This window comes from Meriones unguiculatus, chromosome 12 (genome assembly GCF_030254825.1).
Source record: "Meriones unguiculatus strain TT.TT164.6M chromosome 12, Bangor_MerUng_6.1, whole genome shotgun sequence".
In the NCBI taxonomy this organism is placed as follows: Eukaryota; Metazoa; Chordata; class Mammalia; order Rodentia; family Muridae; genus Meriones; species Meriones unguiculatus.
The window spans coordinates 97,162,523-97,181,631 of record NC_083360.1 but is presented as its reverse complement, the minus strand read 5'-3'; the positions used below and the strand labels follow the sequence as shown (position 1 = coordinate 97,181,631).

Genomic DNA, 19,109 nt, shown 5'->3' with positions numbered 1-19,109 from the left:
AGTGAATGCTGTGCATAACTTGATCGTTTGTGCTTTATACACACACAGTGTATAAACAAGTTTATAGTTGTGAGAAGCAGCAGCTGTTTTTATGTATTTTCTTTCCTGTTTTGCTATTTAAATAAGTATTAAAGATAGCCCACGTAACTGATTATTTCCTAGTCAAAATGTAGATGTCTTTTAAAAGTTAGAGTTCATGTCATGAAAAAAGTCAGTTTAATTTGAATTTGCTTTTTGTTTAAAAGAATGAAATTGGTTTTTCTTTGTACATTCTGACCAAATTGCATGCAGTAAATGATGTCAGCTTCCCACTGTGGGTTTATACACAGGAATCTCTTGATGAAGTCACTATTAAAGACACCTTAGAAGGAGACAACATGTACACTTGTTCTCACTGTGGGAAGAAAGTCCGAGCTGAAAAAAGGTACGCTTTTTGAAATGTCATCTTATCAAATTGATAAAGTTAAAAGACAAACTAAGGCTGGGATAAGCCAGTTTCAACCTTTCATGACAAGTGTGTGCAAATATAAAGTTATATAGATAAAAAGTACAATATTAGGATTCAGGTAATAGTCAATATCGTGCAGGAACTTTATTTAACATGAACAGTAGGGTAGAAAGTGGGAATCTCTAACTTGCCAGAAGTCTGTATTTTCTCCGGATAAACATAGGAAGGATAGGGAGCAGGATACAGCTGGGATACACAGTTAACAAAATGTAACTAATAATATAAATAAATAAATAAATAAATAAATAGATGGATAGATAGATAGATGGGTGGATGGATGGATGGATGGATGAATGAATGAATAAATAATAAAGACGGTACAGCCCCCCCAAACAAAATTTTTTTTAAACAAACCAAAACCAAAAAAAAAAAAACATATGAAGGATAAAGAGAGTGATCATTTTTGTCAGTCTACACTGAGTCAGATAACTACTTTTAGTGACTGATTTCTAGGTAATGATACAACATTTTCTATTTTAGAAGTATTTTCAGAATTTTACATGATTAACTTTAGTTAATATAACATCTTGTTGTAAAGTACTATTGTTATTATTAATATCGACATTATTTAGTATTTAACAATTGAAAATATGGGTTCACACAAAGATCAGGGTTACTCCCCTGGTTTAGGTCTCTTAAGATGAGCAGATAATGCAGAAGAGCATAGTCTGCTGAACCCAAACTCTCTGCCTGAACATGTTTTGTAAGCACTTGCTGTTGACTGCGTCTTGGAAATAGATCTGAATAGAGGCTACATTTGGGAGTTAGTTAAATTTTCATTCTACAAGTACTATGTTTTTGTAGGACTTTCAAAGTGACTCTTCTTTTCCTTGCACTACATGTGTTGACACTACTTTGGATTACTAGTATTTTGAAGCATTTAACACAAATACTTTTCCTTGAGTTATAAAATTTCTTTTTATAAAATTTTTATAAAATTTCTTGGAAAATAATAGTTTAACTTTCCTCAAATTTAAAAAAATAAAATAAAAAGCCTAACCGGGACTTAACAGGCTGCCCAGTGAAGAGTTCACAATGGTCTTCTGGAGATTTTTGTTTACTTTAACTCCAGCTCCAAAGGAGCTTCTGAGGACACCTACACTCATGTACATGTAACGCCCCTGACCCTTACACACACACTCACAAGCAGACAATTAAAAATAGCAAAAATAGGGGCGGGAGAGGTGGCTCAGTAAGTAGACAAGAGTACTTCCTGAATTCAGTCCCTACCACCCATGACCTGTGGCTTTATACCTGCCCGTATGTAGCTCCAACTTCAGGTTATTTAAAGCCCTTCTGCCCCTCTGGATACCCTCACAGATGTTTTGCATATGGACAGTCACACTGAAATATACAGAAATAAAAACGAGCTTTTAAAAAATACCATCCAAGGCCAGCCTGGTCACGCTGTGAAAGTAGAGCACCAGCTTCAGCAAAGTTTCCTCTGACCACCACACACATGCCTACACACATAAACAAGATTATCTGCATATATGCACACACACTAATAAAAATCAACTAATAAGCTACTCTAACTATTAAATAAAATGCAGGGCAATAGATGCCTCCTAACATTAAACCCTGGCATGACTGGGTAAGCACACCTCATCCCAAAACACACTAGAACATTTTGTGACTTAGAATATTGCTACTTTAAGTTGATTATTAAGGTAGATGTAGCACAAATATAAATAGAACTAAGGTATTTTTGAAATAAGATATTTAACAAATTTATTTCCCTCCCTCTACTTCTCAGGGCTTGTTTTAAGAAATTACCTCGCATTCTGAGTTTCAATACTATGAGATATACATTTAATATGGTCACAATGATGAAAGAAAAAGTGAACACACACTTTTCCTTCCCTTTACGTTTGGATATGACACCCTATACAGAAGATTTCTTAATGGGGAAGAGTGACAGGAAAGAAGGTAAGGTCATTTTTCTCAGCTCTGTTTATCAGGTCTGTTAACAAGGAAATTTTATGAAGGAAGAAAAGTTAATGTCAGCTGCATGGTTCTCTAAATATAGTCTCAGAAACTTTTTTATTAAAAAGGTTTTTTTTTTTAAATATGTATGAATGTTCTGTCTGTCTGTGCACCACATACATGCAGTGTCAGAGGCCAGTATAGGGCATTAGATTTCATGCAACTGATGTTACAGGTAGTTGGGATCCACAATTTGGGTGTTGAGAATCCAACGAGGTCTTCTGGAAAATCAGGCAGTCTTTTTGAGACAGGGTTTCTCTGTATAGCCTTGGCTGTCCTGGCCTTGTTTTGTAGAAACAAGAGATCTGCCTGATTCTGCCTTTCCAAGTGCTGGAATTACAGGTATGTGTGACCACAACTTGGACAGGCAGTGTTCTTATGCTGATCCATGTCTCCATTCCAGAAAGGGAAATTTGTTAGAGACAGTGTAGTATATTTAATCACTTAGCTAATAAATACTCCTCTAGGACCATGTTCTAGGTTGTTTTTTTTTTTTTTTTTTTCCCCAGTGCCTGTTTATGCCTTTGGAAAACTTGAGGTCTAGGTGAAAAGTCTTACGCTGTATTGCCAGATACAGTGAATGTGTCATAGGTGATGAGGAATTAAAGTTTTCATGAGATGTTTGCAGAGATGTAAAGTGGAGTAGGAAATTAAGAAGGAATAAGTTCTTGAGTACAAGGGTAGCATAATGATTAATGAGACAAACTAAAGACAGAATTTTTTTTATCCTTGGACCATACTAACAATTTTGTTCTTGTTTATTGTTTATTGTGTGACTATTAGATTGTTTTGTTTCTTTTTTTGTTTTGTTTTGTTTTGTTTTGTTTTTCAAGACAGGGTTTCTTTGTATAGCTCTGGCTGTCCTGGAACACACTCTGTAGTCCAGGCTGTCTTCAAACTCATAGATCTACCTGCCTTTGCCTTCTGAGTCCTGGGGTAAAAGATGTGTACCACCATTCCCACCAGGTCATTAGAATTGTAATCTGAGAAGTTCTAAAATAGAAGGCTGTTGGGAAAAGATAATTTTCAAATGGATTAAAGAACGATGAAAAGTGTAGGGGGTAAAATTCTTGTAAACATCAGTGAAGACAGTGGTTTAGGTGAGAAGGTCCCAACAGAGCCAGATTTTTTTTCAAGATTTATTTATTAATTATGTATATAGTGTTTTGTGTGAATGTACGGAAGAGGGCACCAGATCTCATCATAGATGGTCATGAGCCACCATGTGGTTGCTGGGAATTGAACTCCAGACCTCTGGCAGAGCAGCCAGTGCTCTTAACCTCTGAGCCATCTCTCCAGCCCCGACAGAGCCAGAATTAATGGAATTTTTTGTTGTTGTTGTTTTTGTTCAGGGAATGGAACACAGGCAGTTGTGCATGTTAGCATTTTACCAATACATCCTCAGACCCTAGAGTTCACAATCGAATGAATAAATGAGTTATTGAATTAGCCCTCTGTAGTATAGACAATTCTTAAAGCAACAGTAATAAAGTAGTGGCAAAACCCCAAATCTTTTGCTTCCTCACACATTTCACTTAGTCTGCTCATAGAGAAGGGATAAGAAGCCATGAGACACTGGTTTCTAACTTGAGCAGTAGTGAAGAGGAATCTAATCAATTATTGTAAAGTCTCCACATATGAACACTCCCAGTAAAAGTAGGTCCACAATAATTGGTAGAAGAGGTTTTTTTTTACTGTTTCTCAGAGCAATTTGATTTAAAAGTTGAATTAGGAAGCCAGATTTTAGTGAGTTAAGTAACAATAACATTTATTTCACAAGTGGAAAACCACCATATTATTTCAAGATTACTGATATGTGTCTCAAGTACCACAGGGATTTTGTTGCTTTTTGTGGGTTTTATTCTATTTTTGGAGACAGGGTCTCACTGTATAGCCCTGCATAAGCTTGCTATGTAAACCAGGTTAGCCTAAAACTCCCTAGGATCAATCTACTTCTGCCTCCCACATGTTGGGACCAGAGGTGTGGGCCGCCTTGTCCTTGTCCTCCCCACTGCAGGGCTTTTTAAGGGCGTGGGAGAGGGTAGGAAAGGGCTAGCACCTGCCTCTTACAAGTTCCTTGTACCATAATGAGGGCAAGGTCAATATGTGTTTAATTTTCATGATTTTAGAAGCCAGTGTTCTATCCGAACTTTAGGAAAGAGACGCAGTTTAATCTTTAACTCCTAGCATTTTAATGGCTACACAGTAAAACATTTAGCCTCACAGAATAGGAAATAAAAAATACAAAATGAGTTGTAGTCTATTTCTTAAAGTGAACTTACTAATTTTTCAAAGATAGAGAAGAATGCAATCAAGGGTATGAAGGAATATAAAATTAGGGGAGACAGCCTTTATTAGGATTTGTTTATGAAATTGAAGTACATGTTCTCATGATGATATATTTGAAAATACGAATAAAGAAGTGGTCATTGTTTATATATGTCCTGCTTTCAGAGTTTTTTATTAGACCATTTGGAATATCATAGTGAGACCTCATCTTAGCTACGCATCATTGTGTTTTCATGTGATATTTTGTTACATGCATGGAGATAGCATGGATTTATAAAGGAGTTTGTTAGGTGATGTGTTCATGCCTACATAAGCATATTCAGGCTTCTTAGCTACTGCTTTAACACTGTGGCCATTTTCTCTTTACCTTATTATAGTTCACTTCTCAGGCGGTACACTGAAGCAAACCTGCTCTGCCTTGGTCTGCTGCTCTCCTTGCTCTCTTTGTGTGTGTGTGTGTTGCTAGGAGTATAGATGGGAGCATAATGGAGTATAGCGCATACACCATTTTTAGACTGGTCAGATCACTTATAATTGCTTTGCTTGGTGTCCTCTGTTACCTTTTGGTTTTAAAATTGTTCAGATTAGAACGACGCTTTTATTTCTAAGGACCCAAAGTTCCTACTGTGTTGACCATACAGTGCTTAGCATAAGACTCATAGACTAAGGCCTTTTTAGGTACTTTTTTGCTGATGGTAGAAATAAAATTTGGGGACAGGGGGAGGCAGGCAATGCTATGTTAAGGGCTAGTTAGGTTAAACAGTTTACTTTGATACTGTATAGAATTACACAATAATACATGGTTAATTTTTTTTAGTTAATTGTATGTTTCTTGTATCAGTAGGCTATTGCCTAGCAAATGGTTTCAATATACCTATTTTATATATATAAAGTTTTTACGTCTTTTTCTGTATATAAATACCTTATAAAAAGTAGTCTTTTTTTTGTGTGTGTGTGTGTGTTTTGAGTTAGGGTTTCTCTATGTAGCCCTGGCTGTCCTGGACCCTAAATCAGGCTGGCCTTGAACTCACAGAGAGCTGCCTGCCTGTGCGTCCCTGAGCGCTGGGATTACAGGCTACACTACCACACTCAGCTATGAAAAATAATCTTAAAATGACATTATTACATGTTTTCAAAATTCATCTCATGTCAATTATTTTAGGTTTTAAAGAAGTTGGCGATCATTCGAAAGACACAGAGAGCTATGAGTATGACTTGATCGGAGTGACTGTTCACACAGGAACAGCAGATGGTGGGCACTACTATAGCTTCATTAGAGATATAGTCAATCCACATGCTTATAAAAACAATAAATGGTAAGTTTAAGTGTTTTTCTAAAAACATTCTCCCACTGTTGAAGTATATATGTATGGTAGTTCTTCTGATGATTTTTAGTTTTGGGGAATTTCCCTATGCAGTTAGGAAAAGAAAACAGTAATTACGTTTTTAACATTGTGTATGTATCTTGTCTGTACGAGTAGTACAGATGGATAGGTGGTGGACGCATAGAAGTCCTACCACTGTGTTGGTTCTGGGGCTCCAGTTTAGGTGAGCATACTTGGCAGCAGGTACCAGTATCTGCTAAGCTATCTTGGTGGTCCAGAAAAAGATACATTTTCATTGAAGGCAACTTTCAAAAGAGTAGAAATTAGTTTTCAAATTTATGAAAAAATTTCAATTTACTCTGAAATTTTGAGAATCTGATAAATGCTTGCCTTTTTTAAATGAGTTTTTTATTAACAATCTTAGGAACTTCATTTACAAACTTATACCCACCAAATCTTTTTTTATTCGATTGGTTGGTTGGTTGGGGTTTTGTTTGTTTGTTTGCTTGCTTGTTTCTTTTAACTTTTCTTTTATTTTTATTAATTACAGTTTATTCACTTTGTATCCCAGCTGTAGCCCCTCCCTCACCCCCTCCCGGTCCCACCCACTCTCCCTCTTCTCCTATGCTCCTCCCAGAGTCCAATGATAAGGGAGGTCTTCCTCTCCTTACCTGATAGACCCTAGTCTATCAGTTCTCATCAAGACTGGCTGCATTGTCTTTCTCTGTGCCCTGGTGAGGCTGTTCCCCCCTCAGGAGGAAGTGATCAAAAAGCCAGCTCATGAGTTCATGTCAGAGACCATCCCTGTTGCTATTACTGAGGAACCCTCTTGGATACTGAGCTGCCATGGGCTACATCTATTCAGAGGTTCTAGGTTATCTCCATGAATGGTCCTTGTTTAGAGTATCAGTCTCACAAAAGACCCCTGTGCCCAGAATTTTTGGTTCTGTTGTTATCTTTGTGAGCTCCTGTCCCTTCCAGGTCTTTCTATCTCCCCTTTCTTTCAAAAGATTCCCTGAACTCTGCCCAAAGTTTAGCTGTGAGTCTCAGCATATGTTTTGATACACTGCTGGGTAGAGTCTTTCAGAGGCCCTCTGTGATAGGCTCCTGTCCTGTTCCCTTTTTTCTTCCTCTTCCGATATTCGCCCCGTTTGCCTTTCTGAATGAAGATTCAGCATCTTACCCATGGTACTCCTTCTTGATTAGCTTCCTTAGATGTACAGATTTTAGTATGATTATCCCATATCATATGTCTAATATCCACTTATGGTGAGTATATACCCTGTGTGTCTTTTTACTTCTGGGATACCTCACTCTGGATTATCTTTAAAGAACTTAAGTTAAACAGCAACAAATCAAGTAACCCAATTAAAAAATGGGTTACAGAGCTAAACAGAGAATTCTCAATAGAGGAACATCAAATGGCAGAGAAACACTTAAAGAAATGCTCAACATCCTTAGTCATCAGGAAAATGCAAATCAAAACGACCCTGAGATTTTTACCTTATACCCATCAGAATGGCTAAGATCAAAAACTCAAGTGACAACACATGCTGGAGAGGATGTGGAGAAAGAGGAACCCTCCTCCACTGCTGGTGGGAATGCAAACTTGTACATGAATCAATCTGGCGCTTTCTCAGACAACTAGGAATAGTGTTTCCTCAAGATCCAGCCATACCACTCCTAGGCATATATCCAAAAGAGGCTTAAGTGTAGAACATGGACATTTGCTCAACCACGTTCATAGCAGCTTTATTCGTAATAGCCAGAAACTGGAAACAAGCCAGATGTCCCTCAGTTGAAGAATGGATACAGAAATTGTGGTACATTTACACAGTGGAATACTACTCAGCAATGAAAAACAAGGAAATCATGAAATTTGCAGGCAAATGTTTGCTTGTGTTTTAAAGGCAGGATTTATGTGTGTAACAGCTCTTGCTGTCCTGGAACTCGAATTGTAGACCACAGAAATCTGCCTGCCTCCTTAGTGCTGGGTTCAAGGTGTGTGCCACCACCACCGCCTAGCAGTACCCACCAACTCTTATCTTACCCCTTTGTTCATGCTTTCTGGAGCGCTTTACTGAATACCTTGTATTCAGTGCTTACAAAGTTCTCTGCATCCTGTTTAGAAGTTACATACTCTGTTCTGTGCCTCTTACCTTAGTCCTTCCATACATTTTGTTTTTCATCAAGTCAGTTTCAGTTACAAATAGCGACTCATTTTTTAATCTTGTGACGTCTTTAGGAAGTGTCCTATGTACAAGTGCTGTATGTGTGCTTAGGCCCTTTCTAATAGTTGGGAATGCTACTTTGAACAAAACACACACCTGCCAGCATTGGTCTGTATGCAGCTAGCAGAGCAGTTACATTCGGCCTTTATTTCTGATTCTTTCAGACATCATGGCCAGAGATGCTCTTTTCTAAAAGTCATTTATTTTATATTATAATTACATTATTCCACTCTTCTCTTTACCTCTGTCCAACCTCTTCCAAATATTTTTTCCACTTGGATGTGTTTCCATAAGTGTATTGCATTGTTTTGTATTAATATATTTCATATATTAAAATGATGTCTATATCTTATTACATCTCTTAATCGTTCCTATCCAATTACTTTAAATATTAGATTTTTAAGTACACTTTAGTTTTGTTCATTCCCAACGGTTACTGAACTCGTCAGATTGTGTGTTTGTGTGTGTGCGTGCACGCATTTGCTAGAGATGGACCCCGGTGTCTCACGTATGTGAGGCAGATGTACTGTCATTGGGCTACAATCCCCAGTTCATGTATCAGATTTTTAAGGTTGTTTTGACTATTATATAATTACACTCCTAATTTCTAGATGAGAGTTATAAAAACAAGAATTTACTAGAATTTGCTTCATTAGATTATTTGACTGAGTCTTTTTAAGTAATTGACCATATACAGAGATGTGCAGTACACATATTTAATCAGTACCATGTACTCTGTTGTAGGTATCTGTTTAATGATGCTGAGGTGAAACCTTTCGACTCTGCTCAGCTTGCCTCTGAATGCTTTGGTGGTGAAATGACGGTGAGTTTGCTTTAGTAATTGTAAATAATTTGTAGCTTTCTAGTTATCATAAATTTCAGTAGCATACTCACTTCACTGATATACTATTCAATCTCAGATCTATTTGTTATATGTTTGTTTGCATGCACCAGGCACTAAAAAAAATTTTAAAACTGTCGTTTCTGCCTTCAACCATAGTTTGATAAAGCAAGGTGAGAAGATTAAATCATAAGATAGAAATGGAATAATAGTGGTTTAGTAATTATGATTAAACATACCAGTTAATTTAAAAAGGCCAAGGGATTAGAGCAAAAAGAATTTACCCTTTACTGGCATAATCTGGAAAACCTTAACAAAAGGAAATGGATTTCCAGTAATTTGAAATAATTGTTTCTTTACTGCTCAGCAACCTGGGCCATACAAGCTATATAATAAAAGGAACAGTGTTAAGTCTCTGACAGGTATTACTGGAGTGTAGCCCAGTGGCAGTGCAATTGCCTAAGGTGTGGAAGGACTTGAGGTTTGATCTGAGTTCTACAAAATGAAGACTCGACTGGTTAAACAATTCTAGTTCATTCTTGGTGCTGGTTGTGCGCACAGTTAATTCCAGTGAGAGGCAGAGGGATATCTGTGAGTTTAAGGCCTGTCTACATAGAGATCCAGGTCAGCCAGGACTATATAGTGAGATACTATGTACAAAAAGGAAAAAGAACAAATACAGAACTATTGAGTTTCATAAATGAAATAGAAGTAGTCCCATTTCGTAAATAAGCTGTAAGATTTTTTAAAATTTAAAAACCATGGTTACTATAAAATAGCTTTAACAAAAGGCTTTTTGATTATTTCTTGTCTATGATCTGATTGCAGTAGTAGGCTTACAATTTGGAAATGTGTAATAAAGAAAATAATGTTTGAATACTTGTCTAAATCAAATGAATCTCTAGGTGTTATTCTTAGAACTTTTTAAGAACTTTTGCCTCTGACCCTTACCATCATCGTTAATTTAGCCATATTGCAGCAAGGCTGATTGCCGTTAAAACTTCATTTCTTGTGTCACACCTACCTTCAGTTATCCAGAATTACAATAGACTCTTTTTCCTGTGCATTTAGAGGTAGCCTTTAATGTACTCCGAGGCTCCCCTGTGCTCTCTGCATATATTTCATGTATAGTTGGCTTTATTTAAAAGGGATAGCCTCTCCTTGTCTCATAGTCTGTCTTGTACTACTCAAGTCTCATCTTTTCATAGTTTGTTTCCGGGACATTCCAGTCTCTTCCTTCCCTTCTTTTCCGATATCATTGATTGACTAATGTCTTTTTCTGTCAGCCAAGAGTTACATTCTTCATACATATGCTTCATGTATATGCTGACTTGTCCATTTCATCTGCAAAAAGCTCTAGCTCCAAGACTCAAATTTTTCATTTTCAAAGATAAGGTACTGGGTAAGTAATTTGAGGGAAAAAAAAATGTTTTAGCCTTGAGGATCATTGAATTTCATTTTGAGAAATTACACAGCTATACAATAGGCAAGCTATAAATCTTGGTAGCTGTAAGGAAGGTAAAGATGGCAAAGTCATGACTTTTGAGTTAGGATCAGTGGTAGAGTTCTACAAACAGTTATAGAAACAGGGATTGAAGAATGTTAAGAGAAAGCAGTGTCAGGGCAAGCATTTTTAACATTTTGACAAATATTCAAAGAAGAGATACAAAAGAGAAAATGTGTTTTTTTTTAAAGTCAAAAATTATATTTATGAATTATTTCAGCTATCTTATCTGTAATGTTGCTGAAAATATACATATTATATTTCCATTTAACCATATTCACAAAAAATTAGGCCCATACCAACTGTCTTCTTGCTGTATTCTCTTTTTTTTGCTTTGTTTTTTATTGTTACAACAACATTTTTCATCATAATTTTATAGTATTCAGTATCTTAAAAGATTTGCACAATAATGTTAGGATATATTAGCCAAATTTGTGAAGTGTATAGGACTTTTTTGGATAGCTGGTCTACCTCAAACCATGACTTTACGTGTGCTGGTCAGCACCTTTAATACTGCAATATATCTGAGACTCCCGTGTGAATGGTTTTGTTGTGTGTGTGTGTTACTATGTAGCAAGAGGACTTGGGCACAATAGGCAAAGTGCTGTGCCACTGCACTACTTTTCCAGTCCTTTTCCCAGGTTTACGTGAATGCGCTGGTATTTTAGAGTTATCCACAAGGTTACCTTGAACTTTTACATAGGCATTTATGAAATAATGTACGTATAAATCTTGCTGAGTAATTTTTTTTTCTGCAGACAAAAACCTATGATTCGGTTACAGATAAATTTATGGATTTCTCCTTTGAAAAGGTGATCACTTTTTTCATATGTACGAATTTTAAGTGTTTTGTATTATTTAATTTTAAATTATACTTTGTCAAAAATTAAAATGTTTTTCCCCTTGCTTCATAAAGACTCATAGTGCATATATGCTGTTTTATAAACGCATGGAACCAGAAGAAGAAAATGGCAGAGAATACAAATTTGATGTTTCATCAGAGTTGCTAGAGGTAAAAATTAATTTGATTTTAGCAATAGTTTAAATTATGTTAAGTGTTTGTGCAAGAAATACTTCAATAAAAAAACAAGCAATGAAGCATTAATATCTGTAATCCCTGTTACATCTTAGCATTGTTACGAAAAGGTCATGTCAGCACTGACGTAAGGTTTGTGAATTAAAATATGAGGTGCTGGCGGAAATGGCTCGGCAGGGAGGTGAGCTGACTGCTCTTAAAGAGGGCCTAAGTTCAGTCCCAAGCACCCTCGCCTGAGAGCTACAACCTCTTCAGCTCCATTGGACCTGACATCTTCTTCAGAACTCTTGAAGTTCCTGTACTTGTATGTATGTTTAACCTTTGTATACACGTAGACACTTGTGCTGCTTAAATTCTCTAAGCAACACAGTGCTTTAGAAAACAGTGTATTAGAAAGTAAAAGGAGATATTTTGCTTGTTACATTTACTAAGTTGAAGAAAGTCTGAACATGAGGTTAAACAATTATCAGGGAAGATTTGAAAATACAGCATAGTAGTTTAACATTTAAACATACACCAATTGACTTTAAACACAGTATATAAATGCAGTACAAAAAGGACCATCAGCTAAACAAGGTGATTGAATTTTGAAGCAGAACTATAAGCACTGACTGTCTGTGACACATGCTGTGCTTAGGTAGGTTCCAAAACATTGAACTTTAAGGGCGTGGCTTTCACTAGGTAACCAGAAATAAAAATGGAAGTCAGATTAGAGATAACAAATTTGGAATGGAACTGGGTGCAGTGGCACACGCCTTTAATCCCAGCACTGGGCGAGACAAGAGGTAGGTAGATCTTTGTTAGTTTGAGGCCACCCTGGTCTACAATGTGAGTCCAGAACATCCAGGGCTACATAGACAAACCCTGTCTCAGAAAAACAAAAATAAAAGAAATTGGGAATGAGGCTTTGTTGCTGTGAAGGCTTTTAGTAAAATAAGCAGAATGCTGTTGTGACTTCTTGGTATTGCGGACATCCAAGGTCTAGAAATGCTCAAAAACTGGAGCTGGACTAAGACTGTAAGTTAGTTCCTAGTTACCCTGAACTATGGCCCTAAATATGGCAGGCTACGAAGGCAGGTAGAGATAATTGAATGCTCTTAGTGGAAAATTAAAGAGACAATAGCAGTTAAGAATGAACCTACCTACTAAACATGGTAATAAATGCCTGTTATACCACACTAAAGGAGGACATGCAGAGGATCGCTGTGATTTTAGGGCCAGATACAGTGTTTCAAAATATAAAAAAGTAAATTAAATGAACATACCATCTTATATTTCAAAATGCATACAGAAGTGCAGGGCTAATAAGGACGGCCAGCACTGTCAATATTTCAAACAGTCTTTTTAAATATAATTTAATGATACACAAGAGCCCCAATACCAAAAGATAATGTTACTGTGGAGCTCTCTGGCAAAGGCTAGATTTTCCTAAGGAATGAGAGGACACAAAAATAGCAGCATTGTTCTTCTTGGCCTAATCAGAAATAGTTGTTTTTAATGTCTAATTAAGATCTGCCAGAGAACAGAATTTTCATTTTTAAATTTAAACAACCTTTCTCCTAAAACCTGTCTTTCTTAAAATGTGGTATGACTTACAAATTTTTTTCCTTTGGCTTTTCAAGACCGGATTTCTCTGTGTAGCCTTGGTTGTACTTGCTGTGCAGACCTGAGTGGCCTCAAACTCACAGAGATCTACCTGCCTCTGCCTCCCTGAGTGCTGGGATTACAGGCGTGTGCCACTGTGCTCAGCTACATATTTTTACTTTTTGTATTGCTCTTTAAGCATGGTTTCAGAGCTTATAGTTCAAAATCTTTATAGATAATGTTAAAAACCCATATTTACAGAGAGAGTCAGATAAATAACAATTTTTAAGAGGTTGTGGCTCTGGAACAGTGGTACAACAGTTAAGAGCACTTGATGCTCATACAGAGGACCTAGGTTTGACTCCCTGCACACTCATGGTGGCTCATAGCCTCCTGTAACTCTAGTTCTAAGAATTCCAACTCCCTCTTCTGGCCTCTGTGAGTAGGATGTATACAAGTGTATACCTTCATGCATTCAGGTACACACACATCAAAATTATAAAAAATGTACAGTTAATAACCACCTTGATTTCCTTTTTAAATTTTATTTATTTTCGGTGTATGAGTGCATGTACACCTGCACACCAAAAGAGGCCATTAGAGGGTATAGATGGTTGTGAGCCACCGTGAGGCTGCTGGGAATTGAATTCCGGACCCCTGGAAGAGTAGACAGTGCTCATAGCCACTGGGCCATCTCCCCAGACTCCACCTTTCTGTGAAGATGAAGAGCCTTTTGTTTTGTTTTTAATTTCCTGTGTGTGCTTTGCCTGCATTTGTGTATATACATCATGTGTGAGCCTGGTGACTACAAGGGTCAGAAGAGGGCACTGGCTTCTCAGAACTGGAGCTGTGGTTAGCTGAGCCCTGAAACAACTGCTCTTAATAAGCCTGAGCCACCTCTCAGATCCTAGTAACTACATCTATGTTTCTTACGCCTGGAAAATAAGTCAAAATGAATTTAAATGAATATTTTATGGCTTGTTACTTTTCCAGATTTTTAGGCTATATTTTCTTTTTATTAATTAAAAATATTGTTGAACTATTTTAAATAAATTATTTGCTGATAAATGCTAACTTTTTTTTTCCTCCAGTGGATTTGGCATGATAACATGCAGTTTTTACAAGACAAAAATATTTTTGAGCACACTTATTTTGGGTAAGTTTAGTCTTTCTCTCCCCCCCCCCCCCCCCGGAAAGTCTTCTGTAAGAACCTAAGAAATGACTCTTCTTACATTCCAGATTCATGTGGCAGCTGTGCAGTTGTATTCCAAGCACACTACCAGACCCCAAGGCAGTGTCCCTCATGACAGCAAAGGTGACGATAAGCTCAGATAGTTCTGCCAAATGCATTGCTTTGTAATGTTTGAGTCGATTGTTATTAATTGTTTTTGTTTCTGTTTTTGAACAGTTAAGTACTTCCTTTGTTTTAGAGACATTCATTCATTCGAAAGAAAAGGTATGTCTTTGTTCTGTCTTTTTTTTTTGTGTCAGTTGCATTATTTTTAATTGTGTTTTATTATATATTTTAATTATGTTTTGGTGTTTGTTATCTTTGATGTAAAGTACATGTCTTGACTGACATTTTTTCTTTTCTTTCTTTAGCCAACAATGCTTCAGTGGATTGAGCTACTGACCAAACAGTTCAATAATAGTCAAGCAGCCTGTGAGGTAGGTAACAACCAACACTGCACAACTTAAGATCCTCTGATGTCAGAGTGGTTTTTTTTTTTTTTTAAATCTTTAGACGATGCAACAAAATTATATCTTATGAGTCATAAGCGTCTCATGTAAGTTGTTCCTGATATTTGATCATGTAGAAAGTTATAGCTTATTTTTCAAATCTGTTATAAAGATTGAGTATTAATTCATTTTCATAATCTTGGATTTTTCCCTTTAGTGTTAAATAACTATAAAAAACATTTCTGTCTGGACATGATTCTCCACAACCATAATCCCAGCATACATGTGGGAGAAACAGAATAATCATGAGTTAAGGACAGTCTGATATATATATCATATATATATATATATATATATATATGGTGATGAGTTCAAGGTTAGGCTAAGTTATACATTAAGACCTTGTCTCACAATTTGGCAGGTAAGCTGGTGTTGTGGTGGAACATGCCTGTAATCCCAGCAATCGGGGAAGCTTAATCAGGTGGATCTCTGTGAGACCAACCTACTCTACAAAACCAATCCAGGACAGCCAAGGCTATACAGAGAAACCCTGTTTCAACAAAACAAAAACCAAAAAAGGCTGGTGATCTCTCATTTAGAGATTCCCCCCATCACATCCCCACTCCCACTTAAACAGAGATGCGTTTCTCTGCCCCTGTAGTACTGGAATTACAGCCAGACCGTGTCTGGCTGATGCTTGTGTTTGGAATCCAGGTCCTTATATGCTATACAGATATTATACCACTGAACTAAACTCTCAACCCCAGATATTCCTTGACCCTTTTTGGTAATAGTTCAGTATTTGCTTGGAGGTACAATTGATGAATAAAAAATACATATTTGAGATGCACAATGTAATGATTTATAATATATGTATATATTGTAAACTATATACCACAATCAAATTAATAAATTGATGACCCCATAAATACTACTTGTGCTGTATGTGAGTGAAGGTACTTAAGATCAACTTTCAGCAATTTCAAGTAAACAATTCAGGGTTAATAGCCAGTTAACTGTGCTGTACCTAGAAGCCTCTTACAACCAGAACTTTGTTCCTTTTTTTTTCTTCCCACTTTTCTATTATTATTATTATTATTATTATTATTATTATTAATTTTTTATATTAATCACAACTTTGTTGCCTTTAAGGAGAACTCCCCCCCTTTTGTTTCCCAAAACAAAACTTGTTGTTTTGTTATTTTGGCTGATTGGTTGGTTTTTGTTCTGTAGTGTATGTTTGAGGTGTCTTTGAAGTAAAGGCAATCTTCTGGTCTCCCAGTTCCTGAATGCTGGGGTTTACAGATGTGCACCACCACACCCAGTTCATACCTACTTTGAATTTTAATATAACATATGTAGGAGTTACAAGACTGCTAATGGAACTTGCTGCACAAGCCTCAGGACCTGAACTCAATCCCAGGAGACCACATAAAGCTGGAAGGGTAGAACCATTTCCTCAGCTCATCCTGTTCCTACATACCTGCACACACAGGTCATACACATACATGCAGAATGATTATTAACATACACACCAAACAGAAAGGCCTCGTGGGTGACCTAGTACTGATTTATGCCCACTTGAATTTCGTCCTCATTGTAAGAAAACTTTATCCCTAGAGATAATTTACTTCTAGGTAATGACAACTGAAGTACTGTGTTAATACAGTCATTGATTAACAACAAAGAAGTATGAACCTTCCTAGTAATGCAGTAGTGTATGAAAGATAAAATTAGTTGATTATATCCTACTGTAATTTTAGCTTGGCATATTGTGAAAAATAAAACCTCATCAACACAAGTTGCATAAATTTTTAAAATAAAATATGGGAAAAAGTCAAAATGTTGCTTTACCTGCTACTCAGCTTCCAAAGTTCCAAAGAACATTCCCAAGTTCTTCTCTGATGCCTTCTTTTAGCAGATGTGCTTACAGAGCAAGCTCAGACATCATATCTTTCGATTTGTTTTGGTTTTTCTGGACAGGGTTTCTCTGTGTGTCTCTGGCTTCACTCTGTAGACCAGGTTACCCTTGAACTCAGAGATCCTCCAGCTACTTCCTCTGAGTGCTGGGATTAAAGGCATGCACTTCATATCTTCAATAATAAGTTTTTAGTATATATATATATCCAACAGATGAGAACTTGAAAAAAAATCTTTAACCACAATTTAATTTCTATAAACACAGTTAAACAGTTTACTTACTTGCAGCACATACTTATACTGTGCTTAGTTTTTTTCTGATGCCATTAAGCTGTTTTCAATTGGTATAAATTAAATATTTGGACAAGGTCTACATTTTACGTTTTTCTTAAATTTCTTTTTATCTGCCACAGTTACTTTCCTTTTGTCTCCATGTCACTTTCTATTTCTTTTCTTTAAGTACCTCATATTGCCTTCCTGTAAAGTAATGAAATGATGTTTCTGGAGTCCTATAATGAAGTGATCCTTAGTGTTTAAGATTTAAGATTTTGTAACTTTTAGACACACCATTTAGTAAGAAGTTAAAACAATAGAAACATCAAGTAAATATCCTTATGTCAGTTTTTATCTAAGTATTATTTACTGTTACATTATGTTCTACTTTCTTGCAGTGGTTTTTAGACCGCATGGCTGATGATGACTGGTGGCCAATGCAGATACTGATTAAGTGTCCTAATCAGATTGTGAGACAGGTAAGGGAAGAGACTTTTTAAAAAGAAGTGCTTTTCCATGTATTCTAAAGGGTTTTATGAACGAAATTGAAAGTAATTTGCAGTGCTCTGTCTTCTTTCGTAAAATTCATTTGCTTTTGTTTTTATCAGCTCTTTTAACACCACTTGTCACTCTAAAGTGACAAGAACCTTTATTAGACCAGCTATTACTGTCAGTTCATTTCTCATCCTTACATAGTTTCCCAAGAGTATTGTACTACAACATTATGTGAATAGGGTAAATTTGTTCTTGTCCTAAATGTCTGAATTGCCAAATGGATCAATTTGTTTTCCTTAATTCATTAGAAAATTTATCCAGTGAATATTTAAACATTTTTTTTGTAGTCATGTTTCATATGTCAAAAACTTTATCTAAATTAAGCTATTTGCCAATTGTTTGAAGGACAGTTCTTTTGAGGGTATTAGCAGAATTCTACATAGTCTGAAAAAATTATCTAGTAACTGAACTATAAAGTATAATCTTAAGAGAAGTCTTATCACCACTTGAGGAGGTAGAGGCAGGTGGATCGCTCTGAGCTCAAGGCCAGTCACCTACGAAGCAAGTCCAGGGCAGCCAAGGCTTCTCAGAGAAACCCTGTCTTAGGAAAAAAAAAAAAAAAAAAAAAAAGATAAAGGTCTTACACTGTAAAATTAGCTTACAACTTTCTGCATGTAAACTTTATTTTTTTTGTGTAGTGTATTCACAAAATTAACAGTATTACCTCCTAAAGAATCTCTAGTGGTTTTTCCCATATTTTATCCTTTTGCTTTTAACTCCTCTTAACTTCTTTTCTGCTCTTTATCTTTATGGATTGGTCTGTTTTCAACCTTTTACATAGAGTCATAGTGATCTCTTTTAAGAATGGCTTCTTTGACTTAACTTTTTTAAGATTTGTCCATGTTAAAATGTGTGTCTAGAGCTGGCTATGTTGGCTCTAATACCAGCATTCAGGGGGTTTAGTTAGGATTGCTGTGAGTTTGAGAGCAACCTGGGCTACACCAGTGAGATGTATTGTTTGTTTGGGTTTCTTTTTTGAGACAGGATTTTTCCCATGGTTGTCCTGGAACTCACCGTGTAGATGATACTGGCCTCAAAATCAGACACCAAGTGCTGGGATGAAAGAAGTGTAATACTCCATTGACTAGATTGACATGTTCTGTTTACCTATTCATTAACTGAGCTGTGGAGGTTGCTGCTTCTGTTTTATTGAAGCAGGATCTGACTGTCCAGCTGGCCTGGGGTGCGGCAGCAGTCTTCCTGTCTCAGCCTTACAGAGTGCCACTGTTTTGGGGAGTGACAGCCTATCCAGCTGTATTGCTACTTTCTGACTGTTTTGGGTACAGATATGTCCATTTGTCCAAAGATTGTGCTTTGATCTGTATTTTAAGTCTGTTTTGGTGGGATTGCTGGTTCCACAGTCATCTCCACAGAGTG

The 19,109-nt window shown here is 36.5% G+C and overlaps 1 protein-coding gene across 5 annotated transcripts in view; it reads left to right on the top strand.

The window, feature by feature from the left end:
- Nucleotides 1–19,109, top strand: part of Usp34 (ubiquitin specific peptidase 34) — a 179,470-nt gene that overhangs the window by 123,790 nt on the left and 36,571 nt on the right. For all 5 annotated transcript variants that reach the window (XM_060365151.1, XM_060365152.1, XM_060365154.1 and 2 more), the window contains 11 exons: nucleotides 330–424; nucleotides 2,265–2,437; nucleotides 5,946–6,099; nucleotides 9,084–9,162; nucleotides 11,443–11,496; nucleotides 11,601–11,696; nucleotides 14,396–14,460; nucleotides 14,544–14,619; nucleotides 14,713–14,760; nucleotides 14,907–14,972; nucleotides 17,576–17,656. In XM_060365151.1, the coding sequence (XP_060221134.1) occupies nucleotides 330–424; nucleotides 2,265–2,437; nucleotides 5,946–6,099; nucleotides 9,084–9,162; nucleotides 11,443–11,496; nucleotides 11,601–11,696; nucleotides 14,396–14,460; nucleotides 14,544–14,619; nucleotides 14,713–14,760; nucleotides 14,907–14,972; nucleotides 17,576–17,656 (987 nt within the window). The remainder of the gene's footprint in view (nucleotides 1–329; nucleotides 425–2,264; nucleotides 2,438–5,945; nucleotides 6,100–9,083; nucleotides 9,163–11,442; nucleotides 11,497–11,600; nucleotides 11,697–14,395; nucleotides 14,461–14,543; nucleotides 14,620–14,712; nucleotides 14,761–14,906; nucleotides 14,973–17,575; nucleotides 17,657–19,109) is intronic.